This window comes from Danio rerio, chromosome 19, assembly GCF_052040795.2.
Source record: "Danio rerio strain M-AB ecotype USA chromosome 19, GRCz13ab, whole genome shotgun sequence".
NCBI lineage: Eukaryota > Metazoa > Chordata > Actinopteri > Cypriniformes > Danionidae > Danio > Danio rerio.
Window position 1 is genome coordinate 40,575,512 of NC_141039.2, and position 24,225 is coordinate 40,599,736.

At 35.0% G+C, this 24,225-nt stretch overlaps 1 protein-coding gene and 1 long non-coding RNA gene across 16 annotated transcripts in view; one reads left to right on the forward strand and one right to left on the reverse strand.

Moving 5' to 3' along the window:
- phf14 (PHD finger protein 14) overlaps nucleotides 1-10,752 on the forward strand; it is a 159,210-nt gene extending 148,458 nt beyond the window's left edge. For 5 of the 6 annotated variants that reach the window (XM_087294431.2, XM_087294435.2, XM_087294434.2 and 2 more), the window contains one exon: nucleotides 9,726-10,511. In XM_087294431.2, coding sequence (XP_087150557.2) covers nucleotides 9,726-9,797 — 72 coding nt within the window. In that variant the 3' untranslated portion in view covers nucleotides 9,798-10,511. 6 annotated transcript variants of the gene reach the window in all.
- The window catches only part of LOC137488540 (uncharacterized), a 66,273-nt gene that overhangs the window by 19,233 nt on the left and 22,815 nt on the right, over nucleotides 1-24,225 (reverse strand). For 4 of the 10 annotated variants that reach the window (XR_015517121.2, XR_015517124.2, XR_015517125.2 and 1 more), the window contains 2 exons: nucleotides 23,003-23,122; nucleotides 20,212-22,211 (listed from right to left, as the gene is read on the reverse strand). This is a non-coding gene — a long non-coding RNA (uncharacterized LOC137488540). Of the gene's footprint in view, nucleotides 1-4,066; nucleotides 6,175-20,211; nucleotides 22,212-23,002; nucleotides 23,123-24,225 lie in introns of those variants that run through there. The other 6 variants (XR_015517126.2, XR_015517130.2, XR_015517133.2 and 3 more) reach the window with 4 other exon arrangements.

Below are 24,225 nucleotides of genomic sequence, written 5' to 3' on the forward strand. Positions count from 1 at the left end.
TCAGGCTTTATTTTAGCACTTGTGAAACATCATGATGGTGTACAGCAGGAACCTTCATTGGTCCATCTGCAAATCTTCGGAACATTCTTATAGTGAGCGATGACTTTTAGAAAGAATTTCAGTTCAGGAGTTATTATACATGTTTTATAGTCCAGTTCAAGAACACCTAAGAGTGTTTGGACAGCACTGGCTTCAACTAAGAGCACAATACAAAGTTTGGGATTTCTTTTGAGCGGTTTGAAAGAGCAAGTTTAGAAAGGAAATAATGTGATCTTTTCTGTGTAAAGATAATAGTGGCCATGCAAACTGTGGATCGGTGGGGTGCATAAAGCCACTTTTAGTTGTGTTCACTGATCCAAGTGAATGGGAATTGCTTAAACAACATTGTTGTCTGTACATGACTCTTTTCAAAAACACAAAGGAATTTTCACAGTGATGTGATTTCAGCAAGTTCATTTAAAAATATGTTTTACCAATTTACCTATTCAATAAATAAAGTTTCCTATTCATTGTCTAGTCCTACCCATTACATTGCATTATTATAGTGTGTATTAAGGCCAATTCATGCCCCACTGATTGATGAACAATAATATATATATATATATATATACACATACATGAGGCGATGTGGTGGCGCAGTGGGTAGTGCTATTACCTCCCAGTAAGAAGGTCACTGGTTCAAGCCTCGACTGTGTCAGTTGGCGTTTCTGTGTGGAGTTTGCATGTTCTCCCTGCGTTCGTGTGGGTTTCCTCCGGGTGCTCTGGTTTCCCCCACAAGTCCAAAGACATGCAGTACAGGTGAATTAGGTATGCTAAACTGTCTGTAGTGTATGAGGGTGTATGGGTGTTTCCCAGTGATGGGTTGCAACTGGAAGGGCATCCGCTGCGTAAAACGTATGCTGGATAAGTTGGCGGTTCATTCCACTGTGGTGACTCCTGATTAATAAAGGGACTAAGCCAAAAAGAAAATGAATGAATGAATTTCCAAATGATGTTTATCAGAGCATGGAATTTTTCACAGTATTTTTTCCTATTTGTTTTATTTTGGCTGGAATAAATGCAATAATTATTAAACTTTAAAATTATTATTAAACTATTAAAAAATTATTTTTACACCATTTTAAGATCAATATTGTAAGCCCCCTTAACCCTTGAACTACGTCACCAAGATAAAAAACTATTTTTGGATTGCATTTCTTAACTCTAAGTTCGCTAGTTAACAAATTTTTTTTCGACACGTGCCATAATTTCTACAATATCCACCTTTGCCAAATGGTTGATATGTCGGTTTATGGTAAAAATACAAGAATTAATACATATACTATGAAAAATCTGAAAATGAAGTGTAAGACCAATTTTATTAATAAAAATATACAAAATAAAACATTTCTGAATACTAAATCATCTTTATTATTTGAAGTATGCCATACAATCCTTCAGATTCTCATTTTACAAGTTTTCTTCTTGACCAGTATCAAGTGCGGTAGTGCAACAGGATGTTTGATTTTTTTTGTAAACCAACAATGCTGTGTGTGTAAACCATTGTTTAAACAGTCATTCTTTAAATGACTTTAACAGTCATTTTTTAAAACAATAAAAACACGGTCAACCGTTTGATAGAGCGGCAGTCAAAGGGTTGAGCATATTTTTTTTGTTTTTTCGATTGTTTACAGAAGAAACTGTTGTTATGCAATGATTGACCTAATTATCCGAACTTGCTAATAATTCATGAGGGCTAATAGTTCAGCTGTGTATATACTGTGTTTTTAAGATAGTAAACAAATGTTTTATTACTGTAACCTGAATTAAAAAGTTGGCCAAAAAAACTTGTTATAAAAATTAACTTAATATTTTAGTGGGTGTGATGTAAGTTAAGGTAACTAGAAAGATTTTTACAGTATATTTTTGGATGGTCTACTACATATATAGATACACTAACATTGAAAACCTGACATTTCATTTTAGTATAAAGTTTAAAAAGTGTTTCGTTTTTATTTTCATTACTTACATATTGGCAACTTTTTATTTTAACATTGCTAATGATATTAATTATAAATATTAAATATAATGATAATATTTCTTGAGCACCAAATAATGGCGAGTTCAGACTGCATGATTTTCTAAGTAGTCGTGTCACAGATGTTTTCACACTGCATGACTATCTGGGCTAGCGTTTCGTCGCTGCTTTCTTTACCCTGCAAGATGGGTCGGCGACATGGACATTCACATTGCATGACTTTACTATAGGAAGAGTCGCCTACAACTTCGTCCAAACTACGTCTCACAGCCAAAAACACGTAGTATGTCTTTTGTTATTAACTACATAACGAGACAGAAGCCTTTAATGGGGTAGAAAATTTCTCCTCAACGTTGAAAATAAACGAATTTCTTTCTGTATAAAATATCAAACAGACACGGTTGCTCCTGAGTCCTGTCACACCTCCACTAGTTTTCCTCCATTTCGTGGGTCCAAATAAACCGAAAAAGAGCGATTTTAACTTCTCCCCCAGCCTCCCGCTGGCCTGCAGCAGGTATAGATACACGCACACACAAGTGAAAGCCGCTCTCTCATTGGCTGTAGGCGATCGCCGATGTTATTTTCAGTCAAAACTCAATTCACACGGCATGATTTGATTCGCCAACAGCTCCAGATATTTAGCACGCCAAATATCTCACAGGCATCGGCGACTCATCGGCGATTCTCTCAGATCGCGTCTTTGATAGTTCACACTGTGTGATTGTCACTCATGTGCACGAGCACAGATTTGCCTGTGATTTCAGGCATTTGACGGCGATTTCTCAAAACCTGTCGGCGAGCCAAAATCGGGACTAAAATTACGCAGTCTGAACTAGGCATAAGAGTGATGTTTTAAGGATAATGTCAGAAAACAGGAGTAATGGTGTTGAAAACCAGTACCAATAACAGTAAATACACTGTTATTAATATTTTAATTAATCCATGCACGCATCCATGTGATCTCTCTGCTGTCCCATAATCAGCACATGGAGAGGACTGCCCATGAGTCCTGCTTTCACCCTGCCTCCAGAGTTCAACACTAAATCACAATCAGACCTTGTGGTGTGGGTCAGCGAGTGAGCGTTTGTGTTCATGTGTGAAAACGCTCAATGGAGGCTCAACGTGAGATTGTTAGCATGCACTGGACCCACCTCCTCCCCTCTTGTAGCCCTTTTAAGTGCTGACTGGCCTGATGATAACGAATGGTGCCAGCGGTAATTGGAAAATTGGCAGGCTTGTCAGAGAGATTTGGTGGATGGCACAGGCTGATCCGGCAGCAAGGTTCATGAGGTGTCGTCCCACCAACAGATTTATATCTCCAAACGGCCCGGCGACGACAAAGTACCCAGAGTTCAGGAAAAAAAGTAACTCATTTTTCATAAAGGCCTGGCTGCATATCAAAAGTCATGCACAGACAGAGACAAGAGCCATATGGGAGAGACATTGCTGAATAAAGCAAAGCTGTCTGGCCAGATGAACTGCTGAGACGGCGACTCAAGACACCGTTTTGATCACAATTCTGAATGTCTGAATTCAGCTCACTTATATTCTTTTTCCTTAACCCGTTCATTTGAAATACTGCTGCTGACCCCCCTGTGTGATGGTTTTTATGACCATTATTTAGAACGCAGCACTTTAAATTTCCCATGATAATGAGTCAAGTTTATCACATACTTTAATTTAAGGTTTGCAATGCAAGTTCTTTTACCTCAATTTCATACCTGTCAACATTAAGATGTAAAAATAGAGGATACCCACCCGTCCCCCAAAAATATAATAATAATAATGATAATAATAATCATTTTAAAAAGCCCTCAAATTTACCCATTAACTCCTATAATGACCTCAAACTCCTTAATCTAATAATTCAGATCTGTTTAATTGTATATACGCCTAGTTGAAATCATTACAAATGTTGGAATGCATAGCAATTTGGAATGCATAGGTTTAGCCCAGGGGTGTCAAATCCAAACTTGGTAAGGGCCACACTGAGTGTTGTAAGTAAAGTCAGGGGCCGTACATACACAATTTTTATTATTTTTTTTTTGGAGAAAATAAAAGTGTACAATTCATAAACCACTATTATCAAAATAGTTAGGGTTTACATTTAATTTGTGTCACAGCAGGTTTTATCTCTATCACAACATGAAATAAGGTCTCTAACCAATATAAGCCTAAAACAGTACAGTAGGCTGGCATAGAACAGTAGTCTACTTTAAAAACAATTTCATATTTAGAAAAAACTGATGATAAAACAAAATGCCAATAACCGATATACCACATTGTAACAAGCAACAGATGGTTTCTGAAAATGTATTATTGAACTTGTTCTTTTAGCTTTAAAAAGGCAACCTAATCATGAAATTATCCATGTCAACTGTCGATGCCTAAAACTCTTGTGGATTTCAGACCTAATATGGTGGTCTGTGAGGCGGGATCTGTGGAATGTTTTGGTTAGCTTCGTTATAGAGAACTCACATGAGTATTTCACCTTGGTTGAAATTGTCGATATTCGCTGTCCACTTTGCATTTTTTTGACATTGTGCTAGTCCCAGAAATATTTTACCTTGTTTACATTTAGTGTAACATTGCGTTAACGTCTAAATTACCGAGTATGGTAAAGCGCAACAGCACCACCTGTGTCTCAATATTGTAATTGTCACAAACCTAATATTGAAAGTGAGCTCGGGCCACTTGAACTTCATTACCAAAACTTGTTGGCAGGCCTGATTAAATGTTTTGACGGGCCGCATTTGGCCTGCGGACCTTGTAATTGACACATGTGGTTTAACCTATTAAAATCAATGGCTTATATAGAAATTTAGTATAGGGGTGTGCAAGAGATCTGCAGAGTGGATGGCAACATCAACAGCCTGCGGTATCAAGACATTTGTGCTGCCCATTACATTACCAACCACAGGATAGGACAAATTCTTCAGCAGGATCGTGCTCCTTTTCATACTTCAGCCTCCACATCAACATACCTGAAAGCAATGAAGGTCAAGGTGCCCAAGGATTGGCCAGCCCAGTCACCAGGTGTGAATATTATTGAGCATTTCTGGCGTAAAACAGAGGAGGCATTGAAGATGAATCCAAAGGATCTTGATGAACTCTGGGAGTCCTGCAAGAACGCTTTCTTTGCCATTCCAGATGACTTTATTAATAAGTTGTTTGAGTCATTGCAGAGATGTATGGATGCAGACACCCAAGCTCCAAGCTGGGAGTCATACACAATATTCATTCTTTTTCCACTGCACCATGACTTCATATTCTATACAATATAAAATAAGCGTAATCTAGAGGCCTTTGCCTTCCATATAAGCCACTTCTGATAGCAAAGGATCAACTAGAAGTCAAGTTAATATTTGTTATTCTTAAAATTTGGATAGGCGACAAGACTTTAGTCAGGTAGTGTAGTATCTTTCTATTTCTAAAGCTGTCTAGTGACTAAATTGTTATTATAATAAATATATCTGTTTAATAAATTTGTTATGTTCAAATAAATGCCCTATATTTACTGACAAACTGATAAAAGAAATTTATTTTCAAAATAAGGTTGTCATTGTGGCCTGAAAATATGTTTAATCAACTTTTTACTAGCTTGTTACTATATTCATTGGATTTGCTTCTATAAACATATAAAGAGCTTTTAGGAGCAGGAGATGCCGTTAATAACACGCCTAAAAATGAAAATAGCCTTTAATAGTGTATTGTATATTAAGACATACTTCATTATAAAGTTCTTGCTAGGTCAATACTATGTAAATGCTATTACTCTATTGATTGATTTCCTTAATGTAAGCAGCTTTAAGGAACAGTAGAAGCTTTTAATGAGATTTTTGTGGTTGACGCTTGTTTTCTGCGTTTGCTTTCTGTAAGTAAAGTCATGAATCATCGTGTGCTTCTCAGCTGTTTGAGTGTGCGGTGTGTGTGTGTGTGTGTGTGTGTGTGTGTGTGTGTGTGCGGTGTGTGTGTGTGTGGTGAGGGCTGTGCCTAGATGTGTTTATTAACCTTTGGAGGAGGGGATAATTGCATCTGTCAGACTCACTTAAAAGCTGAGATGGCCGTCATTTCCTGTTTGTCGTCCCCTCTAAATCTGCAGGTTGTGTAAGTGACTCTGGCGTGACGTTTGCTCTTTGTTCTCTGCCGTGGAGCCTCTGAAATTAACATTATTCAGAGTTAAATGTAGATACAGCTTCTAATCTTGGCTTGTGGGATTTTTTAAACAAATTTCAAGAACTATACATTGACATAATACTATATTGACTGGTTCGCTACTATAATTGTGTTAAGAGTTTTAAGAACAGTGGTTCTTTTATTGGGGTGTAACTTTAAATTTAGCTGGCATATAGTTTATTTAACGATGTACTGTAGCATATTAGTGTTTTTAATAGTGTAATTACTATGTAATGTCCAGTGGTGTAAAGTAACTAATTACAAATACTCAAATTACTGTAATTGAGTAGTTTTTCTCAGGAATTGTAATTTACTGAGTAGTTTTAAAAAAATGTATACTTTTACTTTCCCTTGAGTACATTTTTAGTGCAGTATCTGTACTTTTACTCCACTAATTTCCTTCAACCTGCAGTCACTACTTTATTTTTTCTTGTCTTTGGGGATTAGGAAAATCAGTCCTGTGATTCCTGTTCAATCAAATCACACATAGAAGGTAAATCCCATCATAATGAACTTCCTCAAGACATGTGCGCTTTATAATTGCAGCAAACTGTTTAGAAGCATTAAAAGTGTCCAAGAAGATGTCCAAAATTTTTCCACGCAGAGACTGTTAGATGTACGTCACTGATGAGAACATGAAGGATGTTTACTGTATGATGACTTGACACTTGGCCTTAAACACCCAGCAGGCACATGAGGTCAGATTAACATTGTACCTCCACGTCATGGATGTTGCATTTTTTTGGAAATGAAAATCGGAATGAAAATAGAATTAACCAAATATCATTTGCCGTCATTATTGGACATCAAAATAATGTTGTCCTTAGACGCTGGCTAGACATTGAATTTTGGTCACCTGACATCATAACCTAAATCTAACCTAATATTAATGTCTTATGATGTTGTGTGCCTGCTGGGCAATAACTAAATGCACTACAGAATGTTATGTTTACACACACATGCACAAAATACATGTAAACGCATCAGCTTTTCACAACGTTGAGTACTTTTGAAAGGTTTACTTTTTACTCATACTTTGAGTAATATTTAAAACTGATACTTTTACTCTACTTGCACTACATTTTTAGGCAAGTAATGGTACTTTTACTTGAATATGATTTTTCAGTACTCTTTCCATCACTGTTTATGACTATTTTTGTTGTCAAATTAGCAAATGCTATGTTCACTAATGTATTACGTGATTTGCTTTCATAGATACATTTATAGGCATTGATAAGGCTACACTGTAATCAGAAAATGTGTTCCACATAATTGCTTCATCATAACACAAATCAAAAAGTTAACGCAGTCATTTTTACACATTTAAGAGAACATAAAACATTTAAGTTGTCCTAAAAAAAACCTTAAGAATTGTGTTGATTAGGTTTATTCAGTCATTCATTTTCCTTCAGCCTAGTCTCTTATTTTAAATAAATCATTTGAACAAGCAGCAAAAGCCATTTTTGAGTGTTCATTTGCATGACAACAATGTAGCCCAAAACAGAAAAGTTTTTCCTTGTGCAATTTACAAATGTTTCACGTTTACACAATTGTGTTGCTTGTTCAAACTTCTCAGTTAAAATGAGCTGAAACAGCACAATTCTTGAGATTTCATTGGGACAACTCAATTGTTTTATGTTAAATCCACCTAAATTTGTATAACTAATAATCTAACTTAACTTTTTCATGTTGTCCCAAGACAAATCGATTGTGTGAAAGCCAGCGGTTTTTACAGAGCAGTATTTGGCGCTGTCAACTTGTAACTCTCTTTTATTATTATTATTAATTTACAGGATAACAGAAAAAAAAAAAGAGTTACAAGCATTGTACATGAATTTTACAAAGAGTCGATAAACAAAAAAGCTAAAGACTAAACAGCAAATAGTTTAAGATTGTTGGAAAAACAACTTGGAGAAGAAATAAATGAACAGTTTTAAGAGCTTTGAGATTTTTAGAGGACGCAATTGACCTAATGTACTGTTGAAGTTTATGTTAAAAAACAATAGAAGAAGGAAAACTTCAAGCAGTGTATAAATCCTGGAAAGAAATAAAAGAAGATTGATACTGAAATATTCCTTACTTTTATCCTCAGGACTTGTCAACTTGTTAGTTAGCAGTACCTAGAGATGTGACAACATGCCGTCTGCGACTCAGTGCTCATTTCTATGTATAATTTATGTTAAATAAATTAAAGTAAATACAACTTTGCAAAATGGAAAAAATGTTGAGTAACAACACTAGCACTTACTTCGTTGTTATGTGTTTGTTTGTGATTGCTGTTAATCTTAAACTCCTACGTTTGTGCTTGATTTTGTTTTCAAAGCTTGTTGTTTTCAGGTGTTTACATTTTGATATTTTAAAAAACTTCCACTTTAAAACCCAGAGCCTGTTTTAGTCTCTAAGTAAAGGCAAAAATGTATAAATGAATTCTCGTTTTGGGCTGAAAGCAATGTGTAAACAACCTACAAATGTACTGATCGCTTTTCTTGAGTAGGGACGATAACCGGTTTCAAGGTTTACCGCGGTTTTAAAAAGCCAAGATTTTAAACTGCAAAAATGTTCTGTTATTTCATTCCTACAATATATGTAAGAGTTTTTTTATTGTGTTTGTTTATATTTTGTAAAAAGTAATCAGTGTTTAAGAAACTAAAGAAGATAGCAGAAGTCACTCATGTATTTTAATTATGTAACCCGACATGTTTACTCTTCCAAAATGATTTAAATGTCTTCTCAAAATAAAACATATTGTGTTCAGTGGGAAAAAAAGTTTTGTTTTTTACCCAGACATTAAAAAAGAACCTATTTTAGAGAAGTAATCACAAAACCGTGAAACTGATATTTTTTTATCCAAGGTTATCATGCCGTCAGAATCTTAAACCCATGCCTATTCTTGAGGGTTTTTTTCTGATCATTTATTTACATCTTAAAAAAGCAGTTTATATGATAAAATCTGGTAAATCCTGTGATAAAAATATGCAGTTGACGTCTCAATTATTTGTTCTTCTGTAAAATTTGTCTTCTTTTAAAAATATTTACCAAATTGTGTTTAACAGAGAGAACATTAAAAATGTTGAGAAATTGTAAAGAATCATAAAATCAAAAAGAATCATTTTGACAGTTTTAATTACCAATTTTAAATTACTTTTTTTTGTCTTTGCCATGATGACAGCATATTTTGCAAGATACTAGTATTCAGCTTAAAGTGCCATTTAAAGACTTAATTAGATTAACTAGGCAAGTTAGGATAATTGAATAATAAATACATTTGTTCTTAGGAAAACCAAAACAATATTAAGGAAGCTAATAATATTGACCTTAAAATTGTTTTGTTTTTATAACAAAACTAGAAAAAAAAGAAAAGAAAAAAAAATGGAAAAATTCTGTGAAAATGTTCTTGTTAACGTTTGTTAAACGTCCCTTCAGAAATATTTGAAAAGGAATCAACATTTCAAAGCAGAGCTAATCATGTTAACTTCAACTACATCTCTATACTTTTTTATGGCTAAAGGAAAAACTTTTGTTTATTTTTCAGGAGGAAGAAGCACAAGAAGTTGAAGAAGAGTCTGTGAATGAGGAAACAGCAGAGCAGGAAATCCCAGACTGAAAAAACTGACATGAAGTAACTGAACTCACTTCCTGCTGAATGGCGGGATTCAAAGTACTAAACAACACACAAGAACTGCCACTGCTTTACCAGACTACAGCTGTAATATTCGATAACCAGTTTCAAGATGAAATGACCACAATTGTGGATGCTGTGATCTCCTCTACATATCTTATTTTCAGATATATTGTACAGCGTCTGCCGTCATGCAGTGCTGGAAACAAGTGGCATGGTTTCTGACACTGTTCTCAAAGATTATTTTTTCATACACTAATTTTGAAATTTACTATGAGGGTATGAATGTCAGATATGTATTTGTGCCCGTCCCGTAAACGCCTGTTTGTTAATACGCTTTTTATATTTGCCTTCATTTTTTTATTAACGCCAAAGCACACTATGTGAAAACGAACACTGACAGAAAAGCTGACCGTCATCGTCTCGTGTCGTATAAATAATTCAATACATCTTGATGATGAGAGCAAAATCTATTTTATTATTTTGTTTTCTACAAATCTCACTTTTATAACTACAGTATATTCCAGAACATGCTTTACCATTGACGGTGTTGATGTCCATGTTTGAGGATGTTCTCAGTTTGAGTGTAAAATAGTAAGACAATTCATCTGCCTCAGCGATTTCAAGATTTGAAGTCTGTATTTAGGTACTTCCAAATAAGAAAAGTGACCTTCATAATAAACATTGTGATTTCTATTATTTCTTTTTTTCTGTTATTGCAAAAGTAGCGGATCTACTTGGACCTGTCAGTCAAGATAAATGGCACTCTTACAGAAAAAGTCAATCTCAAGTGCACTTTCCACAAATGGAGCACAAAAATAGGGCTACTAAAAATGATCATCGAGTGAACAAGCGTTTGAAGAAAATAAATCTTGTTTTTCTTTTTTTTGTGGTTGTTTTTAATGATTTTAATGGCTTGGACATGATTTAGTAGTGATAAAAGTACGCTAAAATATCAATATGTAACATTTAATTTAATAGTTACTGTTTATTAAGATTATATGATGAATATTAGAGATTTTAGAATATTGGATTTGTTCTAAATCATCTCTAATATACTGTTGAAGTCAGAATTATTAGCCTTCTCTATATTTTCCCCCAATTTACCAAAAGATTTTTGTTTAAACACATTTCTAAACATAATAGTTTTAATAACTTACTCTAATAAATGATTTATTTTATCTTTGCCATGATGACAGTAAATAATATTTGACTAGATATGTTTCAAGACACTTCTATACAGCTTAAAGTGACATTTAAAGGCTTAACTAGGTTAATTAGGCAGGTTAGGATAATTAGGGAAATCTAATAAAATATGTATAGATATAATCTAATACAAATCTAATCTGAATAGATCAGTGGTTTGTTCAAATATATATATTGCTTGAGGGGGCAAATAATATTGACCTTAAAAGGCTTAAAAAAATTAAAACTGCTTTCATTCTAGCCTAAATAAAGCACTTAAGACTTTCACCAGAAGGTAAAATATTATAGGAAATACTGTAAGAATTTATTTGCTCTGTTAAACATCATTACAGTAATTTTGACTTAAACTGTATATATATTAGAGATGCACAAATGTATCAACCAATAAATACTTATTACAGAAAATTCTATTAAAAAAAACAATGATTTTGATGTATGTTTCATTAGTCAAAACATCATCTACATTTCTGAATTATCATGGTCAAATCATAATATTTAATAATAAGATCTTTACTTTCATTACTCCAATGGAAGATGTGCTCATACCTTGTTTCACTAATAAAATGTCTCACTTTTAAAAAACTCATTCTAAAACAATCAGGACTGGCAATTGGCATTGGGTTGTAAATGCACATGATTCTGTAAACACATGACATGACTTGAAGGCAGATATCTATCTAACCAAAACTTCTCTATCTGGAACATCATAAGATTTGTCTTATGTGTGTGTCTTTCATGAGTAACGTGAAGAATGTATTATTTTTTTAGTAACTAAAAAGTTTTTAGTTTGATACTCCTAAAGTCATTCCACAGAAATCCGCAGATTTTTACAAAATTCTCTGCAGAAATAGCAGAAAATGTCTGCAGATTCTGTCTGGCCCTACCAATAACATAAGAATTTCATGTTAGTTATATAAAAAATAAAAAAAAACACAACAGTGAATGAAATAGTTAGTAGATTAGATTTGATTACTACTTGATTTTAACATGCTTTTAATTGCGAGGTATAGCCGAGAAAGTTTGATCATTTTAAAGGGGCCACAGACATTTCATTTAGAAATCTGGCTACTATATGGAGTTCATTTTCAGTTAGATCAGGCATGTCCAAAGTCGGTCCTGGAGGGCAAGTGTCCTACAAAGTTTAGTTCCAACCCCAATCAGACACACCTGGGATAGCTAATCAAGGTCCTACTAGGCTTTCTAGAAACATCTTTGCAGGTGTGTTGAGCCAAGTTGGGGCTAAAATCTGCAGGACACCGGCCCTCCAGGACCGACTTTAGACACCCCTGAGTTAGATATTCATTTAACCAATTAGTTCTCACAGCAAAAAAAAAAAAATGAAGAAAAAAAAAACATGAAACAAAAGATGTTATGAATTATAGTGTAATTATTGAAAGGGTTCAGGCCGTACTCATACTGTGTACAGTTGCCTTAAACCGGTCTAAAGCACACTTGTCTCCCCCGACGGCCTGCACTCACATTACATTCGGGCCTGGGCACGGTTACGTCATCGACGCTGCGCTGTTCAGTAAGAGCTTTCGCGCAGCACAGTGGAGATTTCTTTAGTTATATCGTTTAAGTCGTTTCCTATGCGGTAACAAACAGTCACATTTTTCGCCGAACACATCAGCCACTTTTGACGTTCATAAACAATCATAAAGTCCTCGTGGTGCAGGAATTAGGAGGTTTGCTGAAGGGGCAGCTGTCGTGCAGTGAGGGGTTTGCGTCTTTAATAAACTACGACAGTTTGCGTTCATTGACCTGTAAGAATGGTTAATAAATCCATATGAAACAGTCCCTTAAAAGTCACGTCTCACTTTCAGATTCGGGTTTAGGTGCGTTTTGCACTCACACACAAGCGTAAGCAAAGTCCAAGTGAACCGCGCTCAGGCACACCTCTTCCAACTGGAGCAGAGCCGGCCAAGTGAACCATGCCTGAGCCCGATTCAGAGCACTCACACTTCTCAAACGATCTGGGAAACGGGCCTGGGCATGGTTTGGATAGCATAGTATGAGTAGGCCCTAAAAAATACAAATGTCAATTTTTGCCTTTACTTGCTTCAAACCTTTATGAGTTTCTTTGTTGAACAGTATTTTAAAGAAAGTGGAACTGTAACTATTGACTTCCCTAGTATTTGTTTCTCCTACTGTTTCCAGTTTTCTTCAAAATACCTTCTTTAGTGTTCAACAGATGAAAGAAAGATGTGAAGATGTACTGCATAAGCTCTTGAGGGAGAGTAAATAGTGAGTAAATGTTCATGTTTTTGAGTGAACTTTACTCCAGTGACTGATGAGTTGAGAGATGCAGATTGAGTGAGGTTTGCCAGTGGGCAGTATAACAGAAAAGCATCTCTCTCAGCACTGTAATGTCTTTGACTCTCAGTGCACGTCATTTAAGCATTTCCTCACACCACAGGGGCCAACCGCTGCTGTATCTCAGGATCTCATTCATTGCTCCCTCTGCCTGTCAGGGGATCTGGCTTGCATTCTGACATTAATGCATGGAGGGGTGTAATTCCAATTTGTTCCAAAGCAACTATTAATTTGCCCATTTCAGGAGCAGGAGGAACCCCTGTAAGGCCACTGAACCATGAAAGACATTATCTGAAGGGCTCCTTTCTTTCTTTCTTTCTTTCTTAAGAAGAGGAAGGGTTTGGTGTTGTGCTGCTGATTGATTCTTTAGTTGTTAAGTCAAGGATTTTTACTACAGGTTCAGTCCGGCTGATGGTTCAGATTTTGATTTGCTCTGCCAGGCAGTAAAACTAATAAAGGAAAAAATGTCAACACAATAATATTTTTAGAATCTATATATATATATATATATATATATATATATATATATATATATAGATAGATAGATAGATAGATAGATAGATAGATAGTCAGATAGATAGATAGATAGATAGATAGATAGATAGATAGATAGATAGATAGATAGATAGATAGATAGATAGATAGATAGATAGATAGATAGATAGATAGATAGATAGATAGATAGATAGATAGATAGTTAGTAATAATTTCATAAATACATAATTGTATGTATTTTTGTTGTTTTACGCTTAAATTGTCATGTAGTGTTCTAATAAACTTAAAATGAATTCCATTTTTAATACTAGTCTAAAAGAAATTCTCAAGCAAACTCAGATTTTGATTGAAGATGGCCAAAATGAGTTTTGTATTTTTTATTAATATTAATAATAAAAATATTAAGAAGTTTGTTTTTCTTTATGGGTTCACATAAACAGATTTGTTTAATCACTAGCAGAATAAACATTGTAAACTTAATTTCACACAGTACACTGCAAAATTCTTAAAATTAAGAAGCGTTTTCTAGACAAAACATATGGTCTTGTTTTAAGAAATAATATGACAAAATTGAGACATTTTCCTTAAAACAAGCAAAATAATCTGCCATTGGGGTAAGCTAAATAATCTTATGTCAACAATATAAGATTTCTCTGCACACCCCATTAACAGATTATTTAGCTTTTTTAAGAAGTCATTTTTAACAACCTGTTAGTCAGAACTCACTTATAGGGATTTACACCTACCTAACTTTAAATAGGATCAGTTCTTGACCCCAGTGAGCTACAAACAAACATTAGGTATTATTGGAAAGAAGACACTTTGAGCTTCTTGCAATATATATATTAATATTAAGATTATATTTTTTAAGTGAACAGTCTTAATAATTACTAATATAAAATTATTTTCAAAGAAGAAGACTGTGTAGAATGCATACAGTGAAGTAAGATGTGTATTTTATAAATAGGCTGTAACATATGTTGAGTTTTGACATTATTGGGGTTGTTTTTATTGGCCATTTGGGTTGGTTTTTATACTGTATAACATTAAAATGTGTTAAAGGGCATTTTATCATAAAAAGTTGCAGTAATGCTATTTTACTAAAAAAACATTGTGTTTGGCCTTTGCTACTGTAAAACACATTTACAGATACTGTAAAGGCAATTGCAGGAACTTGTACTTACATCAACTTGAATCACTAACAAAATCAACATTGTACATTTTGATTTTACATGGACTTGAAGGCACACTGCAAAAACTGTTTTCCATCAAAAATTTTTTGCCTTGTTTCCAGTCCAATAATCCAACAGCAACAAAAAAAAAAAGTAAATCAAAAAGCGTTTTCTAGACAATGAAAACAAATTGTGTTGTTTTAAGACATAATATGACAAAATTATAAGACATTTGCCTTAAAACAAGCTAAACTTGTAAACAGGACCCCATTGCCAGAAAAACACTTAACTCTGGCACATGATTTCTTAAAACAAGACTATGTGTCATTCATTTTCTTGACGGCTTAGTCCCTTTATTAATCCAGGGTCGCCACAGCAGAATGAACCGCCAACCTATCCAGCACATTTTTACGCAGCGGATGCCCTTCCAGCCGCAACCCATCTATATGTCTCATTTAGAAAAGGCTTCTTGATTTTAGAATTTGTAGATATTTAGACTAGAAAACATAGAAGAAAAACATTTTTTTGCGGTTAAGGATGACCTTTTATAATAACAAAATATTAATAATTACCAACATAAAGTTATTTTGAAAGAAGAATGCATGCAGTGAATTAAAATGTAGTTTTATGAGTAGGCGGTGGGATATTTTGAGTTCTGACATTATTGGGGTAGTTTTGCTTGGCCAATGGGTTGGTTTTGGGCTACATTTTTAAACTTTGTAACAAATTTTACTGTTATTTACTGCAAAAACGCCTAGTAAAATATCACATTTATTCTTTACAGTTCACTCTTGTAATATGCACTACATTGTGGGTCAACTTTTACAGTAACTTACTGCATATTAGAAATCTGCAGTATTCTGCTGTAATCAAAGTAAAGTCCTGCTACTGTAATTAAAGACAAAATTGAAGACATGATTAACAGTTGATAAATTCTATAGTAAATACTTAAGATAAAGGTTTTGTTAAATGTAAATAAATTACAGTAAAACTAGTGCAAAACTGTACTATTAAAATGTGTTAAAGGTCATTTTACCATAAAAAGGAGTTGTTGTAAAGCTATTTTACTAAAAAAAATGAAGTTGCGTTGGGCCCTGCTACTGTAAAACACGTTTACAGTTAGTTTACTGTAAACGTACAGTAGCGGTAGCTTGCTGGCAACAGTGGTGCTAGTAAGTTGCCGCAAAAGTCCTCTAAGGAACTATACTGTTAGACTTTGCTGCAATTTTATAATGAGACAAGTGATGAAAAATTTTAGCACTTGTTTAGCACTTGATTAAAGTCAATAGTATATACTAAAAATAAAGGTTTTGTACTGCTAGTGTAAAATGTAAATACATTACAATAAATGTAAATTACATTTACATTTACAATAAATTGTAAAGTACAATAAGTGTAAAAATGGTTATACTGTAAAATTTAAATGTATTAAAGGGTATTAAACCACAAAAAGAAGTTGCAGTAATGCTCTTTTACTGTAAAAAAAAATGAAATTGCGGTAGAGCCCTGTTACTGTAAAACACATTTACAGTTAAGTTACTGTAAAGAAGCAGTTGCAGTAACAGCGCTGCCAGTAAGATACCACAAAAATACATATAAGAAAAAAAAATAACTGTAGTTTTGTTGCAAAAACTTTGATTTATAAACACACACACACACACAAACACTAAAGTTTTTAGATTGAAATTAGTCATCATGTTGATCTTTGCTGACTTCACTGCTCTTGCACGTCACTCTGGCTCTCTAATATCGGAGCTGTTTGAGGAGTAAACGAATAACTCCAGATTCACTCACGACATTTCCATCAGAGCTCTGAAGATCCACAGTTGCGCTCGCTCGTTGTCCCAGGGTTTTAATTGCTCGGAATAAAGCCTAAAATAACATCACCTTGGTATCAGGCGGCATTCGGATGACCTTTTCCACGCGCTGTAGTGCTGTGACATAGTCATTTTGCAGACTTTAATGTACTGAGAGAGAGCTCCGTTCACAGGGTGCTAATCTGCAGCTCTCAACACCTCGTTCCACACGTACTCATTAGGAGACGCGGGTCTTAAAAGGGTTCCTGACACACGGCGGTTAGACATGTTAATAACTCCACTCTGGGAAATACTGTATGGAAGATGACAGTGTAAAATCCAATGTGATTTTTTTTTTTCGTTCTTTAGGGTTCGCGGAGGTTCAGTTCAGTCCTGAGTATAGGTTGTCTCTGCTGAATAAAGCAGATGTGACAGAATATGAAGAGTTTTTTTTTTAAAGATGCTGTGTAATTGTTGCCTTGAAAAATGATTACATCAAAACTGAATTACTCCTCCAAGTGCAGCTTGTCATACTGTAAATATTAATGCATCTGAATTCATTTTGGCAATTCACTGTCACGCAGAGGAGTTGTTATGGGTAAAGTGTGAAGCAAGAAAAAAAAAAAACGATGACGACTCAGCCAACATAGCACTATAGTGCAAAGGTACAATGATTTACAGTGCAGTGTCCAATCCAAAAATCCCCAAAACAAAGTGGTCAAAGTACATACAAAAATAAACAACCAAGGAATAAAGACAATACAATACCAGAATTGGGGGGGTTGTCGGGGCAAGTTTTTGGGAATACACGCTTCAGTAAATCAAATTTATGAATGTATTTAAATTCTCATTTATTAATTAAATATATTTATTTTAGTGTTTTGAGAGATATTTAGTGACTATTTTAGAATTATGTGTCTTATTTTATTTTTTTTTTTTGGCTACATGCAAATATAAACACTTATTTTAAAAGAATCATGTTTTTCAGTGCTCTAGAACTGCCAGTTTCAGACTGTTGAATCATATTTTTTCTAGCTTTGATTGGCTAGCTAATGCATTCACAATGGTATGAACCGTTATAGGGAGGTCAAATATATATTTATATTATACATCTTTTATTATTAACATTTAAAATGTACAGTTCGTCTTTTTTTAAGAATTATTAGCGCCCCTTGGATTTTTTTTTCTTTTTAAAATATTTCCCAAATAATGTTTAACAGAGCAAGGACATTTTCACAGAAATATTTTTTCTTCTGGAGAAAGTCTTTATTTCGGCTAGAGTAAAAACAGTTTTTAATTTTTTAAACACCATTTTAAGGTCAAAATGATTAGCCCCTTTAAACAATTTTTTTTCGACTGTCTACAGAACAAACAATTGTCATACAATGCCTTGCCTAATTATCCTAACCTGCTTAGTTGACCTAATTAATCTAGTTAAGCCTTTAAATGTCACTTTAAGCTGTATAGAAGAGTCTTGAAAAATATCTAGTCAAATATTATTCACTGTCATCATGACAAAGATAAAATAAATCAGTTATTAGAGATGAATTATTGAAACTATTATGTTTAGAAATGTGTTGATAAAAATCTGCTCTCCTTTAAACAGAAATTAGGGAAAATTAAAAAGGGGAGCTAATAATTCAGGGGGCTAATAATTCTGACTTCAACTCTATTCGCACTCTGGCCACTACTCTCACTCCGAACTCATATGACTCCCATTGCAACAGACGCCCCTTCACAAACCGACAGGTCAAGCTTATATACTTTATGTCCCACCCCACATGGACTCTACAAAATAGATTTTTCCAGGGACATAAATATCATAGAAATATTTTGTTTTGACGAAGTTAAACCTGAAATTGAAGTGATTAGTTATATATGAGGTGGCGCGGTGGCACAGTAGGTAGCACAACTGCATCACAGCAATAATGTTGATGGTTCGAGCCTCGGCTGGGCCAGATGGCAGCTGGAAGGGCATCTGCTGTGTAAAGCAGGTGCTGGATAAGTTGGTGGGTCATTCGTCTGTTTCAATGATGTACATTTTGTTAGAATTTATGAAAATACCTGGGTTAGGACACAACTACAGTGTTTGAAAATCTGGAATCTGAGCTTTCAGGAAAAAAAAATAATAATGTAAAATTATATTCTTGATTGAGAAAATCTGATATTGTTGGTTACTGCCAAAACTATAACTGAGCAACATGATTTTCCAGAGCCATCAATATAATATTTTATTTTCATGAAGTAAACCTTGAAATTTGAGTGATTAGTTATATATGAACATGTATTTCTGGTCCTTCATTCTGATTGGCTAAGCCTGCTTAATAATGCCTTAGTATCCAGCTCTTTTTCAAGTATATTTAAATACCTGAAGTAAATCATTCCAATTCATTTTTTTCATAGAGATTTAAGAGAAAGAGAGATTTATAAATTACAAATGAAATAATAGCATTAAGCAATTGCATAAAACTATTCATTTAAGATTAGCAGAGAAAAAGATTTGAAAAAGATTCAAAATTTGAAGGATTCAGTGCATAGCATCATGGGTAATGTAGTCTTTCTGCTCATTTTATTTGATGTTTTTAGTAAGTTGAATTAGTGTGAAGAACAAAAGCAAGTTTGCTTGTGTAATCTTAACCAATGTTTGTTGAAAAGAAAAAGCTGTTTGTAATTCACTACATCATCAGCGTATGATTATGATATACTCTGCAATTTTTTTTAACTCTCAGAAACTCCATTTTAAAATGATGCATTTTCTTTCCAAACGGCTAATGCTGGTTTTAATGCTGTCAGAATATTTTCTGTCCCTTTCACAGTCTGCATCACCTCTGCATTGAGCAGCCCTGTCACACTCATTAACAGATACAGAGGCCACAGAAAGCTAAAGTTTGCTCCTTTCATCTGTGCCGATGCGTCTGTTTGCAGTGTAAATGAGTTCCCTGTGGGTGTTTACTGCTGACCTGAAGGAGACCAAATCCTCTGGAAACATGAGCGACTGAACATATTCCAGAGCCTTTCATCTGGCACTTTTTATGCACCATTATAGTCAAAACCATCTTTAAAGTCGAAGCAAATCTATCTACAACAATACATACAAAAGTCGTCAGATTTATTTATTATTAATATGTCTTTGCATACCAAAGTTGTATTAATGCAAAACAGTAATATGACTTTATTTCATCATCTACTCGCCATTTTCACTGGCCACACTTTTGTTGTTGGGAAAATATATTTAATATGCATAAATTTGACTTTGACATGCTAAAATGACTTGATTTAGATTTTGTGTTTTGTCCACATGCCTCCTCATTCATTTCACTTTGTGTGTGTTGTGTATGAGCTTTCTCAAAGAGCATGAGCAAATGGGTTGTGCCGTGTTGTAAAAAAATAAATGAATGAAAAGAAAAGAGAACCCAGTCCAGGAGACTCGAAACAAGCAGAATTCCTTTATTGAGACGTGTTGGTTAATCTGCAGTCATACAGCGTCTTTAAGATGTCCATGTGTCTGCAAGAGCCTACTAGAGGTCCGCAGTCTGCAAGTTCTTTCACAAGTCTGTCACAAGTCTCTCACAAGTCTCACACAAGTCTGATTTAAGACAAAGATTTCATGTCTATATTGAGGGGATTTGGCTAAACAAAGCATGCAAATTAAGAGTTGTGGTCGGCAGGGTAAACTGCTTTTTCCGGCCTGATCTCATCATGTTCTGGAGACAGAAACCTCCTGACCAGTTGATTGAAAAGAGAAAACAATAGACACCCCATGCTGTGAAACTGATAATTGCATCACTTTGGCTTAGCCTGTAGTCAGAAAGACAAAGGTTAAATGACCCTCCTAGATGGCATGTCAATGAAATAATATAATTAAAAAACCAGAGAATATAACTTTTCAGTTATACGTAGATTATTGTTAATTTGAAATTAGATGATATAAATTTATATTTCCACAGCCGCATGGCAATTACTTTTTATTTCAGATGACTTTTCAGGGCTCAAAATTAAGGATGTACCAAATTGATCTTTGACCACATCAAAAATAAATAATTATTTCTTAGCCACAAATTTTAAATGTCAAAACAAGCAAGTATAGCTGTATACATTCACTTTTAATTCAACAAAACTTTTTTTTTTTTTTTAAATGACATTTAAAAAAAGAATTATGGTCATGTATCTAAAATATGCACAGTAAACTGTCCTAGCTAAAGGTTCCAGAACAGCAGTTAACTACACACAAACGGGGAGTTAATCTCATATTAAAGCAATGTTATTGTGAAAATATAAATGTAATTAAACTATATTAACAAAAATAACTAAGCAACAAAAAAAAAAAGCAGGAAAAAAAAAAAACGTGAGACATAATGAAAGGATGATCATGCGCACGGAAAATGTTAGGCCTGTTAATAATCTGTTGAAGGAGTAATGAAAACGAAGCAGTGACTGCTTGCGCTGCAGTGACATCACCTGTGTGTGCGAGCGATCGTCCTCTCATTCGGTATTCACCTGCTTTCTTTTGAACACTGCTAAGATCACATTTTTACAAATATTGGGCCATCTCTGTTGTTGAACCCTGCTATTAAGATAACTACAATTTCAAAATGATTTTCAACCAGCCAAAGTGGCTAGTCGGAGTGAAATCTACCTGCATTTGGCAGGTGTTATTGTCAAGCATTGAAACCAATTGTTAAAAAATGCTGTAAAATGTTATTCATTTTAATATTACTTTAGTCTTTAGTGTCACATTATCCTCCAGAAATCATTTTGATCAGCTGATTTGATGTTGAGGATAATTCCAGGATTATTATCCTGATAATGTACATTATCAACGTACATTTAAATTTACTTAATATTTTTAGAATTATTTGATTAAAAGTATTTTTTTTTTACATTGTATTTACTGTCTTGGTCAATTGAATGTATCCTTTTCAATTTAATAGAAACAGATATAATTTCTACCATCACATTACCTGACATATTTAAAAATAAAAATACCCTTTGAGTAAAATTGCATATAAAAATGGTGAATCCACAGCTCCTTTATTGCAGATTTAGCATTTCTTTGCTGCATTTCTGTTTGTCCAAAAATCATCTCGTATCCTTTTCGTCTGCTTTTCCGGGGCCGGGTCGCAGGGGCAGCAGTTTTAGGAAAGAGCTCAAGACTTCCCTCTCTCCAGACACTTCCTCCAGCTCCTCCGGGGGATTCAAAGGCAATCCCAGGCCAGCCGAGAGACATAGTCCCTCCAGCATGTCCTTGGTCTTCCCCGAGGCCTCCTCACGGTGGGACATGCCTGGAACACCTCCCTAGGTAGGTGTCCAGGAGGCCTACGAAAACAGTTGCCCGAGCCAGCTCAGCTTACTTCTCTCGAGGTGGACGAGCAGCAGCTCTACTCCGAGCACCTTCCGCGGGGACAGAGCTCCTCACCCTATCAATGCGAATGAAAACTAATATCGGCCACTTGTATTCAAGATCTTATATAGATATAGATTGAGCGGTAAATCGAAAGCTTTGCCTTTTAAATGTCTAATCATCTTGTTTAATCCCGCCCCTTTTCGCAGCGCCGTACAACAGAATTTTGCACGCAGAATTTTTACAACAGAAATTTGACTGCCGCATTATGGCCTTGATTAGCTTGTTCAGGTGTGTTTGGCTAGGGTTGGAGCTAAAGTCTGCAGGACCCCTCCAGGAACAAGTTTTGTGGCCGAGACCACCTCATTCAAGCGATCTCAGAGCGATTACTTTGGCGTGGAACAGAGCGCAATTGCCCTGTTCACATATGCCAATCGAACCTCGCTAACTGGGCAAACGAGATACGTTTCGAAACAAAAGTGTAGGTGTGAAAGCACCCTTAGTTTTACAATTTTAGTTTGTTACCAAAAATTCAAGTCCTAAAAGTAAAATCCATTAACACGTTTGCTGTACTCATCAGTTCACATTATATATATATATATATATATATATATATATATATATATATATATATATATATTTTTTTTTTTTTTTTTTTTTTTTTTTTACAAATATTGAGTTGCAGAATTTATGCACACAAAACAAACCATGATGCTATGCAGACAATTTGGTCCAGTATTAGCCATGTAATTATTGCAAAATAAACCACTTCTAGGTGATGCATTTAGTCTAATGGGGTCAGACAGTTTACTGACAAACAGTAATTTTACACTGCAGAACATCAGTAAGCGGATTTGTAAATATTACCTCTACAGAATTTCCTCCTAGTTTTCTTCTATCTCTGCATAGTCGTGACCCTGGCTCCATTTCTGAGTCACTTTGCAGTGTTCGCAGTCAAGACGACAAGGTTTCCACTGCCCTTGGTCCCTGTAAAATTTACACCCATATAAAAAGGTAAATACCCTGCAAAGTCTTACTGATATAAGCTACTGATCGTCTCCCTATTACAGTTTTATGGAGTGTGTAATTTAGATGGACCCAGCATGGCTTCCTATAACTCCCATTGTCCCTCCCAGTCCTCTGCGCTGCCTTTACAGATTACTGATCTCAGATGCATCATCACTTATGACAATACACACCATTTACAGAATAACATGCATGGAGTACTCCCTGATACACAAAATTAAATTTACTGTTTAGTCTCAGATGAAAGAATGACATTATCTATTATGTTCAACATGAGTACAAACAAAATAAGCTATATTTATTAAACATGCAGGTTCTGGGGTCCATTTTTTGTACCTCTTTTATGCCGAGTTCAGACTGCATGATTTTCAAACTAGTCGTGTCACAGATGTTTTCACACTGCTTGACTATCTGGGTTAGCGTTTCGTCGCTGTTTTGTTTACACTGCAAGATGGTTCGGCGACATGGACATTCACACTGCATGACTTTACTATAGGGAGAATCGCCGACAATTTCGTCCAAACTACGTCTCACAGCCAAAAACACGCAGTATATCTTTTGTTATTAACTACATAATGAGAAAGAAGCCTTTAATGGGGTAGAACATGTACATGTTTGCTCACCTGGGTTTAAATGGAATTAGCCATTTCTCCTCAACGTTGATAATAAACTAATTTCTTTCTGTATGAAATGTCAAACAGACACGGTTGCTCCTGAGTCCTGTCAAACCTCTACTAGTTTTTCTTCCATTTCGTGGGTCCAAATAAACCGAAAAAAGAGCGATTTTACCTTCTCCCCCAGCCTCCCGCTGGCCTGCAGCAGGTACACACGCGCACACACAAGTGAATGCCGCTCTCTCATTGGCTGTAGGCGACCGCTGATGTTATTTTCAGTCAAAACTCAATTCACACGGCATGATTTGAATCGCCGACAGCTCCAGATTTTTAGCACGCCAAATATCTCACAGGCATCGGCGACTCATCGGCGATTCTCTCAGATCGCATCTTTGATAGTTCACTGTGTGATTGTCACTCAAGTGCACGAGCAGCGATTTGCCTGTGATT